The 11709-nt window shown below is 48.1% G+C and overlaps 1 protein-coding gene across 1 annotated transcript in view; it reads right to left on the bottom strand.

Annotated features, from left to right (window-relative positions):
• LBH (LBH regulator of Wnt signaling pathway) overlaps positions 1 to 11501 on the bottom strand; it is a 28337-nt gene extending 16836 nt beyond the window's left edge. The window contains exons 1-2 of the mRNA XM_006168523.3: positions 11254 to 11501; positions 8552 to 8654 (exon numbers count right to left, since the gene is read on the bottom strand). Coding sequence (XP_006168585.1) covers positions 8552 to 8654; positions 11254 to 11279 — 129 coding nt within the window. The 5' untranslated portion in view covers positions 11280 to 11501. The remainder of the gene's footprint in view (positions 1 to 8551; positions 8655 to 11253) is intronic.
• Between the last annotated feature and the right edge of the window lie 208 nt (positions 11502 to 11709).

The following is an 11709-nucleotide window of genomic DNA, read 5'->3' as shown; positions in this document are numbered from 1 at the left end:
GGGAAAGAGAGTGGAAAAGAGAGAAAGCAAGCATCCAGGTCCAGGACTCAAACCACAAATTAACCACCACACCATCTGCTGGCCCATTGTGATGACATGTTGCTGACATTGTGGATGCTAGTAAGTAAAGCTATAGAACTCAGTAATGCGTGATCTTGGCTACATCAAAATATAAGTGCATTGGAAAAGAAGGCAAAAGATGTTAAAATGTTAATGGTTGTGATTGGCATATGTTAAGATTATGGTGATCAGAAAACAAAGAGTTTAAAGAAGAAAATTAAAATTGTATATTGGACATATGCTCTAGTCCCTTCTGTCGCTAATAATAGAGACACCTCAGTCTGGGTAATTTAGGAGAATAGAGGCTTATTTATATTTAGCTCATGGTTTTGCAGGCTCAAGGTCAAGGGGTTGCATCTGGTGAAGGTCTTCTCACTGGCAGATGACAGGGCAGAGGGCAAGATAGAGTAAGCATAGGGCATTGCCTTCCTGTGTCTATGTGGCTGCCTCATCCCTCTCCTTAGAAACCCACCAGGATACAATCAGGAGTGCCGTATTCTGATACCTAATCACTTACCAAAGTCCTCACTTTTTAAAATGACAGTGAAGTAAGTTTCCTCTTCCCCCCACCCCCAAGTTTTTGCCATAGGGCATGTGTGCTCACCAGAGAAGACAGAGAAAGAAACGGTGAGAGAGAAAGTGAGAAATCACCCCACAAAGAGACAGTTACTCCACAGTCCTTCTGCATTCTCCTCCTGCAGAAATCCACACGTTCCTGATGTGGATTTCAAACTAGGTCCAGGGCTCAAATGGCCATGTGAGAGTCCAGCGCCTTAACCACACCACACCACCTGCTGGCCTCAGGAAGTTTCCTCTTAACATCATTGCAATACAACCAAATTCCAACACATGAACTTTTTCGGGAGACATGTAAACCATAGTAGCATATGTTATTTTTAAAATTTGAAAAATAAGCATGAAAATAATGAAATACATTATCAATGAAAACATGAAATTGCTAAGAAAAGGAAAATTGTCACATAACACTAACTTACAACACCCACTATTGATATTCTGCTGTTTGCCCTTTGAAGGGTGAGTGTGTGTGCATGTGTGTGTGTGGGTGAGTGTGTGTGCGCATGCGCAGGTGCCACCGAAGATCAATGGCTGACCTCAGTGCTACTAACAGATCTAGGGCTAATGGTCTCTTGCTAAATTCAAACATGCAGACAGGGCTGTTTACGAATTTAGGAAATCCAAGGATGCCTCTCAAATCCAGGGCTTTAAGGTCTTCAAAGTAAAGGTAGATGATAAATTCAAGGTATATTTTAAATTTTGTCAGGGAACCTCACAAATCAGGTTAGGAAAAATGTCTAGCCTAGAGACCAAACACTTCTAGACTGAAGTTTGTGAACGCAGTCTTTGCTAAAGTCCGGGACTCAATTCTACTGTATATAAGAGGTCCAGAACCTCCCTTTCCACTGACTCCAATCAAATTCTGGACCCAGAAGCAAGTAGTAAAAGCAGTTTCAGCTAAATGTTTAGGTGCCTATTTTATATAGTTTACCTAAAATGAGCTATCAACAGTGCAAGACAATTAAATCCAGTGGAGAGAGGGCTTAAAGGAGCTCCAAACTTTCCTTGACGTCAAAAAGCTAACTTGACACCAGTATGGGACAACTTTGAGCAAGTTTCAATTTTTTTGAAGACGGATCTGTATAATAAGAGTCATTGCCCAGCTGAGAAGTGAAGCAGCAGATACAACATTAGATTTACTGAGAAAGAATCCTTCCACAGGTGAGCTCAGGGACAAAGGGAAAACAGGTGGTGAGGTGAGACGCAGGCAGAGGCAGTACAGCGGCTAGCAGACTGGAAAGGAATAAAGCCGGAGTGAGTCTAAGCCCTGTGTGAATGAGGGCCTGTCTTCATATCCTCTGAGGATTATTTCAGGACTCAGGACTGAAAGATCATTTCAGGACAATCACTAGACACCCAGAAATAGCTCTTAGCTATAAGATTTGCCACCCAAACTCATCCCTTTCGCTAATGGTACAACCCTCCTTTCTATCCAATGTGGGAGACTGGGATGACTTAGAGAAAATGCTGATCCTATAAAAAATCTAAGTTGTGGGATTGCCAAAGTAAAAGGATAGTTCTCAGAGCAGAAGAGTGAGAGAGGAAGGGCCCAATCAACCATTCCATACTCTGTAAGCAACTCTCTGTAGGACATTGGACCTAGTGTTGTAGGAACAAAAAGCAGTCTAAGACAGGAGTCCCAACCCTTGAGCCACAGACCTGTAGTGGTCCGTGGCCTGTTAAGAACCAGGCTGCACAGCAGGAGGTGAGCAGCAGGCAAGTCAAGCTTTATCTGTACATTACAGCTTGAGTTCTGCCTCCTATCAGATCAGCAGTAGCATTAGATTCTCACAGGAACATGAACCCTATTGTGAATGGTGAGGGATCTATAATAGGTTGTATGCTCCTTGAGAATCTAATGCCTCAAGAGCTGAGGTGGTGATACTAGTCCTGAGGAGTGGCTGCAAATACTGCGTTATGGTGAACTATAATATGATTTCATTATGTATTACAATGTAATGATAATAGAAATAAGTGCACAATTGAGACCAGCAGTTAGCATAATGGCCATGTCACTGGACTCCCACGTAGTTGACTGCGGTTCGAGTCCCAGACTCGGTGGCTTAAACTCACACCAGGTGCATGTACGTGTGTGCCCAAGATCCCAAGAAGAGAATGGAGGAGAAGAGATTGCAGCATGGCCATCCCGCCGGGGGTGATTTCTTGCTTTATATCTTTCTGTCTCTCTCTGTCTTTCTGGCGAGCACATGTGTCCTATAGCAAAAAACTCTCCAAAAAAAAAAAATTAAATAAGTGCACAATAAATGCAATGTGCTTTAATCATCCCAAAGCCATCCCCCTACCCAAGGAAAAATTGTCTTCCATGAGACCAGTTCCTAGTACCAAAAAGGTTGGGGACTGTAGGTCTAAGACACAGTCCCTGGCTCTGTGGAAAGGGATGACTCAGGCCCAATGCAGGATCCTGAAGAGAAGGCTGTTGGTATGGTCTGCTATGTGAACATTGGCTAGGAAAGTGAAGAATGTTTGCCCTCTCCCAGGCCGTGTTACAGACTCACCCCATTGTGACACAAAGTAGATGACAGAAAGGAAGAAATCCCCCTGGAGATAATTCCAGCCTCTGCAGGCCCTAACCCAGGGGCCTTCTGAAACAGCATATGCAATGTAGGTGGCAAGGCCTTGAATGTGGGATGGAAGGTGCTGGATCCTCATAAAAACTTGGTTTGGTCAAGATGGGTAATGACTCAAAAAGAAGGAGTAGGTACAGACACAGGCCCCACGCCACTCAGAGAAAGGGCTCCTGTGTCTCTGGAGCAGGAGGCCTTAACTGCCTGATATACGTCCCATTATTAAGACTTTTACCAAAGAGGGGGAAGGAGAGAGGGACTCGGGATAGGACAAAGAAAACTTGCTGTAGTTCCAGTAACATGTGTCCAAGGCGGAATGCCTCCTGCCAAGTGTTTTGGAATTTTAGCTTTATGTCTCCCCAGGGACAACTGAGGCTTTTTAAGTCTGATGTTGTGAAAGATGTTTTCCTAATGACCATGGGACTAGCGTGCGGTTGCTCAGCAGAGTAACTCCTGGGGACATGTAGGGTACTCCAAATGGGAGTAACAAAGGAACCAAGGGGTGTGAAGAGAGGGAGGAGACCAATGTAGTTGATAAGCTATGCCAAGAATGGTCTTGTGGGGACAGAAGTGGGACACAGAACAGAAACCTTCTTGAGGGCTTAGCCCATCACTTACTTCAACACTGGTATCTTATACAGGTAAAACTGGCATCTCGAGGCCAGGCTCAGCAGGGCTTCATAAAGAAAGGCTCAGCGCAGATGTGAATAAAAGGTAAGTATTTCTGACTCATTGCCTGGCTTTAGGGGTTCAACTGAACCTGCTCCTGCTACTTCTGATAAGGACTGAGGAGGAGACAAGGATGGAATTCACTGTTACCGGGCCTGAGACCCAAGTGTCCTGGTTCTCAGCCCCTATGAGACCTTTAGAACTCTCCTCAATGCAGAGCTACAATTGAAACTGGAGAACTGCAAGAAGCCAATGATAGGGCTAAGGCAAGAGAGGTCAGTCCATTGCTGTCCCTCCTCCCTACCACATACAGCACAAGGCTATCACCCCCTCCTATCTTCAGAAACAAAGGGGAAGATGCAGGAGGCTCTCGGCTCTAAATCAGAGGGCATGAGGTCTGCACAGGGCACAGAGCACTGTGGTGTGAGGAAATCGCTCCTCCTGGTTCAGAGCATCCTCTCTGCTTCCCTGAGGAGGAAAGCCTGGCTGATGGATGGACCTCAAATGGCAAGAGTATGTGACCAAGAATAATAGCAGAAGGAGCATAAAGGGCAGCCAGAGGGAGATGCACTGATTAGAGAGGAATTTAAAGAGTCTAGGGAAGGATAAAGTGACAAGATCTTGCCCCACGTGTTTAGAAGGGATAGTTCTAAATGAAAACCAAGGTGTTGTGTCTGAACTTACCTTAGCAAGGGCAGGTCAAACTGTAGCAGCCTCAGCATGCTGTGCTGGAGGGGAGCTGGGCATCCAGGCCAGAAGCCTAGTGCCTCTTGGCTTGCCATGAGCTTCAAGGACCTATTCCCATGCAGCGTCTAGGCTAAGTGGGATGCAACATGGCAGAGGACCCAGTGAGTGTAATAGTCCCAGAGCCAAGGTAGAAGCAGGTCCCAGCAGGTAGCTACTGACTTGCTTCTTCAACTTAGGGAAGGAAGAAGGAATTACAAGGCAATTCTGAGACTCACAGATGCAGCATGGGGGAAAGAGCTGCAGCTGTTAGAAACAGTAATGTCCTCCTGGAGACCCTCCTACTCAGCTCAGGCAGTAGGCTTCCACCCACAGCCCACCAGAAATGTACTCAGACCTTCTAGTAACAGTTTACTCACCCACCCCACGGAGAGTCATAATTCATGCCAAGAGGATATGCAGACATAGATTTTACTTACGGAATTGACTCTCCAAATAAATGTTAAGACAGAAGAAAGCACTGGCTCTGTCGATTTTTATACATGCTCCCAAAACAGCACTGACTGCCTAGGGACAACAGACAGGGCTTGCCTGAATCTTTCAGGGGATAAATAGGGCATCGATCTGAAGCTTGACAGGCAGGCCCTTTAAAGAGGCTCAGGCAGAAGTGAAGGTGGCCAGGAACAGGAGACTCATCTTCATTGAGACAACCATTGTCCACTTAGCACCTGCTCTGGAAAGGCGCCAGGTGCAGCAGGTACCACCTTGGGTGGGGGAGGGCTGATGGCTGAAGGGTACAAAGATAATAAGTCATCCTCTGCCTCAGGACCTGGTCAATAGGTAAGGCAGGACCTGAATCCTTGAAGCCTTGAGTGACATCACTGAAACGTATAAAATGTCACACCTAGGACATGTAAAGAAAGGTCACACCTAGGACAGAGAAATCAAGAAAGCTTCATTCATGGTAGGTCTGGAAGATGGGAGAACGATGATTGACAAAGTCCAATGTGCCATTTATTTGATGACTTTGTTCCAAGGTTAAATTACAAGCCTAGGATTCTATTTTGTCTGCCAAGTCAGGATTGATGTCTCCTTTCCACTCTCAGTTCCTTGGAAAAGCAGGTCTTGGTAAAAGCCATGTACTATTATTATCCTCAGGAGTAAGGCCAAAAACAGAGCTTTGAGTTCCCCCGCCCCCAGCTGCAAGCCGAGCCCAAGCATACACAGAGGACTGGTCTGGCCAAGAGCCAGCCCCAGTCAATCTCCACAGCTCTGGTGGGAATGTGTTCCATTGGCTGGCACCAGCTTTGAGTGGGCCTAGAAAATATTTGTTATGGGACAATTATCAGACCAGCTCACTGCAGAACCCCCACCTGGCATAACCAGGGATGAGCCACAGGGTATCTGAAGAAGTAACACAATTAACTAGAACATAGAGTTGCCTTCTCAAAGTCCTAATTTTTTTTCAAAGCCCAGGCCTAGTCTGACATCCCTTTTCTAAACCTTCTCAGATTCCACCAGATTCCATTATTGTTGTCCCTTCCTGAACTGAATGCAGCTTCTTTAGTGCTCGTACCCAGACTGCTCGGACTGTCTCTGTTCGATGTTCTTGGACATCCATGAGTCCTGCCCAGCTCCACAGATTGCACACAGAAAGTGCCCAATAACTGTTGCTTGGTTAAATACCATGAGCCGCCTCCTTCTTCATCAAGCAAACAAGAGACCTTTCTGAAATCATCTTGTGACGTAAGAGTGCTTCAAAGTTCCAGGTGAAATAATTTGGAGCTGGTCGATGGTCCCCACTCAGACAGCAGGGGCAGGTTTCCTGCAGGGCTATGAGAAGTGGACCTCAGTCCACCACCTGAGGGAAGACTTGAGAAGCCTTTCCTTAGGCAGTGTGATTTACCTCAGGAGCCCAGAGGTGATTTTATTTTCCTCCCGACGCAGTAGCCCCAGCCCAGCCTTCCTCGTGGAGCATAGCAGCCCTTTTCCTCCATTGTCACTTGCTGCAGCAGACCCAGCAAAATGGCAGGAGGAACTCAAAGGGTTTAGAACACTGCCCCGTGAGGCCCAGCCCTGTATCCTGGGACATGTTTAAAAAGTACACACAAGGCGTACTGATGATTGAGTTTGGAAAGATTCTGTGATGGAAATCTAAAACCCAGAACTGAAAGAAAACCTCACCTATAACCACAAGGAGGTTCAGTCTGACTCAGTGGCTTGGAAACTGGTATACAAAACACCCTGGCTGGTGGGCCAGGAAACTTTTACCCCTCCCTCCAGACTGTGGGCCCTCAGTTATCTTCCTCAAAACCACTTTAGGGAAGGGAGGTATAAACCAGCCTAGGAAAATGTATTCCCCTTTGGCTCCTATGAATACAGGTTAACTGAATACAGAATTCAGTCCCTCCTTTATCCACAGTCCAAGACTCCCCAGTGGGTGTCTGAAACTGCAGAGGGTACCAAACCCTACATATACTATGTTTAGACACAGTAAGAAATTAACAATGAGTAATAATAAACTACAACAATTATAATATACTTTAATAAAAATGATGTACATGTGATATGTCTCTCTCTTAAAATATATTATTATATTATTCTATGCTCACCTATTTTCAGACCACAGTTGACCTTGGGTAACAAGCTGCAGGTGGTAAGACTTCAGATAAGGGGTCTGCACTTTTTTTCCAGCCTACAAGAGGGGCCTGATTATATTGACACAAAACACAGGGGCCTCCTTGAACCTCCTGAGCATGTTTGAAGTTATGTTACCCAATCTTACCTTTCATCTTGGTCCTCTTTGATCACCCTCCCCACATTGCATACACCTCAGCTTTCTATATATTTTTTTTCTTTACAAAATAAATACTTCTGGAACAGTTCTAAGGAATGACCAGCCAGAGTAAGTCTAGACTCTAGCCAGAGCCTAGTCAAGGTACAAATACAGTATATCAGAGGAAAAAAACTCCGGTTAGAGAGACCCAAGTTACCACTCAGGCCAAGCCTGTTTCCTCAGCTGTAAAACATGATGAGAATTCCCACCCTGAAGCTAGGAGTAAGGTAAGGTCTGTAAAGGAGTCGCCTATGGTTGGCATGCAACTCACTACTGCATGAACCCAACACACCCACCCCATCGGAGTCCTTACACAGCCCTAGGCCCAAGACTTTCCCTTAAAAACAGGCTCCTCCCTCTCCTTAATTAAACAATCTAGGAACTATCCTTAAAAATCCAAAACCAGTTCACTGTCCTAGAGTTAACTCTGTCACTCAGTGGGGACAGTAAAAAAGCAACCTGGTAGGCCAGAGGAGCATTGGGGTAAGAGTCCAAAGGTGTCACTGTGGTCTCTTTTTGCAGTCTTTATGCATTTTGGATCCACCATACAAGATGATTGCTAAGCTATATTCCAGCAACAGTATCCCGGAGATAGCTTCCCTTTCCCTTTGGGAATCTATCATCTCTTCAAGTCTACGTAGTCTGAATATTAACTCTGAACCAGCTGGTCAGTCATTAGCCTTTGACACACTACTCTCCCACCAGACCATCCTTCCCCATGAGCTACCTTTCACAGCAATATTTCTACTGCCCAAGGCAAGCTGGGAAGGGAAGTTCTGATCTGAACTGACAGTACAAATCACTTCCTCCTTTGCTGCTGTGAATGGGAGAGCTCACAGAGAGAGGACGGCAGTTCACAGCAATGGCTAACATTTGCTGAATCTTTGTGTGTGAGCCTTTGTGTGGCACTATGATCACAGCTCCCCTCATCATGTTGAAATCCTCAGCACAATCTATGAGGTAAGGACTCTTGTTGCCCAATTTACAGATGAAGAAACTGAGGCTTGCTGGCATTAGGAGACTTTCTGGAGGTCACACAGCTCTTATAAGTGGTGATAGGATACAAAACCAACTCTGTCTCCAGACCCAGCAAAAGCCACTAGGCTCTATAGAATGTGAGGGAACCCTTCACGTAACTCACCTGATAGGAAAGCCCATCCTTTCGGGGGTTGAGGCCAATCTCCTCCATGGATGGGGTGTTCATCATCACCTCAGTCATCTCAGCCGATCTCAGATAGTCAGGGCTGCCAAGAAACCCAGACCCAAAGTCAACAAACACACGCACTTTCACATTCCTACTCTCAGCGCATTCGCTGCTGTGAGACCAGGGGACTGTCAGTAGACAGGATGAAAGGTATTCATAGCAGAACTCACAGAAAAATAAGCTCATGCCAAGGAAGCGTCTTGCAAACCTACAACATCAGGGCACTCCACCCGACCAACAAAGCCCGTTGTCTGCAAACCTCCTCTCCGGTATGCCAGTCCCCACTGGCACAGAGACACCCCAGATTTTTTCAAATGACAGAACTAGAGAAAAAAAAAAAAACAGTAGGGAGCTAGGTCCATCTGCCCATATTAAAACCAATTCTATCAGGTCTTTCTTCACTTCTCCAGTGAGGGGAAAAAAAAATAATCCTCGTGTGAATTTTCCAAAGGGGAACTGCATATTATTATTACATAATAACAATAACAGGTCAACCTCAGAAAAATTAAATTCAACATGCTGCCTTCCTAAATTTCTCTTTCTGGTGAGCCTTTTGGCAAAATGTCCCACTTAAAGCCCCAAGGGGTCAGCTTTTCTGCAAGCTTCACATCTGTCATCCAACCCCCTTCTATAGCTCCAGCCACGGCAGCTGCAAGCTCACAGCTTGAAAAACATCCCCTGGATTAAAAGCCTTAAGGATACTGGGACTCTGATTGCAAAGGAAATTTCCAGAGGGGCTGAGCTGGCCCACCAATGGCTGACATGTGAAAGTGCTTTGTACTCTCTAAGCAGGGTACAAAAGTTCCATTATCCCTCACAAGCCATGGGCACACACAGGACCCCACACACATGATGCTAAATGTATTTACCAAATCCAGGCACTCCCGGCACAACACCCAATATTTTCACCACTGTGTCTTTGCACATGGTTTAAAAAAAAGAAAAGAAAAAAAAGTGGGGGCAGGCTTTCGAGGGACTGCGTCTACGGAAACAGGACAAGATTCTTTATTTTAGGGTTACTGCATAGAGTAGAAATGGCATTGGACTTGGAAAAAAAGCAATAGGTTGTGGTCTGGGCTCTGCCACTCAAGAGCTGTGTGATCTTCAACGAATCCTGCGATACAACGCCTCTGAGCCACAGGTGCCCTGTTTGTTGCTATGATGCTAATACCGCATGTCTCACAGTTATGTTCAGGGCTGTCTGGGATATAATGTAAACTGTGAAGAACTAAACAATAAACAACCTAAAATAAATAAACAACCCTAAGCTTTCATTTATTTCTCAGGGAATAATATCTCAGTTTGCCCTAACACGCACCTTGGCAAATTTTGACCGGCCAGAGGCACAAAGACTTCAGCCTTCAGAGCCTCACCGTAAGTGTGACCTGGCTTCTCCCCACCCTGAGGACCCCTAGAAGGAGAAGAATACACAAGTCTCGGGCTGGGGATTTCTAGGTTGTTCTGAGAGTTCAGAAACCCCCTCTAAACAGGGTCAGGCTGGGATGGGGAGAGGAGATTTAGAGAAGCTGCTAGGCTTCAGGCTAGTTTAGGAATCAAGACCTCCAAAACCAGTGACCTCCTGGGTCGTGGAAAGCCTGTAGCAGACCCCCCAAAGAAATGGGCCAGAAGAACGCTCACAGAGTCCTCCTCAGGATCTTCGCCCCGCACAGGGGCGCTCTATCCTCGCTAGGGGCTGTGGCGCGCCCGAAAAGTTGAAGCCAGAGCAACTTTCCGGTTCCCGGGCTCGGCACAACAGCGCCGAAGCGTGGGCCCGCTCTTTCCCCTCATTCGTCTCGAGTCTCCGACCCGGGTCGGGACTCTCCACGCCAGCACCTGAGAGCGTGCCCGGGAGACACTCCTCCTCTACCCCAGTGCAGGAAGGAAGCAGCAGCCGACGCGCAAGTCCCTGCAGCCGGGGACCCCTCTCCGTATCCCTCCCGGCACAGATCCCCGGCTGGGGGCAAACCTCCGCCGCCCCCCGCCTGGCCTGGACTCCTTCCAGCTCTGCACAGCGAAGGCGACTCCTATGCCAGCCACGGCCCCCCACAAAGGCACTTTGGTCTTTAAAGGGTATGGAGAGGGCAGGGGTAGAGGATGCAGCGTATGCCCTGCGATTTGTGGCTTCGGTAGGATTTCGCTTGGGGAGAGCACTTTCCCTCACCCCTGAAAGATCTGCAAGCGCCCTGGCTGCCAGCTCAGCCCCTCTGCAGCCGGCCTCGACGCCGAGACTTGCATGCAAACAAAAAGAAAAAGGGGAGGGGCCCGAGGAGAGCAGAAGCCCCTAGCACCAGGCAGGGCGCGCGCCTCCTGCAGCCCTCCGCATAGGGAATTTCACTAGGGGGCTCAGGCATGACCCCTGGCTCTCCTCCTTCCTCCTCCCACCACGTATACCCGCTCCAGCCATCGCTTAAGTGAGGGATCCGAGTTCACTTCCTTTGTCTGGATGCTCTCAGCACCACCTCCCCCCACCCCCACCTTTGCAACCTTGACGTTGACTCTCGCATGGGCTGAGCTGACGGGTAACCGACGGGCGCCGGACCCACCGGCTGCCCTTGCACCCGAGGCCGGCACCAGCAGGCTCCCGGGCCCCGCAGCCACCGCTGCGAGACCGACGCCCGCCGTGGGCGCAGGATACTCACCAGTGAATGGGGAAATATACAGACATGAAGTCCTAGGGGAGGCTGACCCACGCCCTTATAATTTAAAAACGGTCACTGCGTCCCTAATGAGGATGACAGGGGCGCAGATGGGCGCGGCAGACGGCGAGTGCAGGTACTGGACGTTCACGGGTCCGCCTTCCCGAGACAGCCCCACTGCCAGCAGCGTCGGCAGAGCAGACGGAGCTCACCACTCTCCACCGAGCTCCCAGCCCCACAAAGAGCCTGGGAAGTCGTATTTATAGGGGCGGGGGCGGGGCTTGGCCAGAGAGGACCCGCCCTCTCTCGCCCACCCCTGGAATAACGTCACCAAAATCATGAATGGCTTAGGTGCTCGCAGCTCCGGCAGGCGGCAGCTCGGGGGCGCGCTGCGCTCTGCTCCCCGAGGGCGGTGGGTTTTAGCAGCTCCTAGCCCGGCCCCTTCCCCGCGACTTTCAC

Source organism: Tupaia chinensis, unplaced genomic scaffold (assembly GCF_000334495.1).
Source record: "Tupaia chinensis unplaced genomic scaffold, TupChi_1.0 Scaffold145860_1, whole genome shotgun sequence".
Taxonomy (NCBI): Eukaryota; Metazoa; Chordata; class Mammalia; order Scandentia; family Tupaiidae; genus Tupaia; species Tupaia belangeri.
Note: the sequence above shows the minus strand (reverse complement) of the source record. Positions and strands in the feature narration are given on the sequence as shown.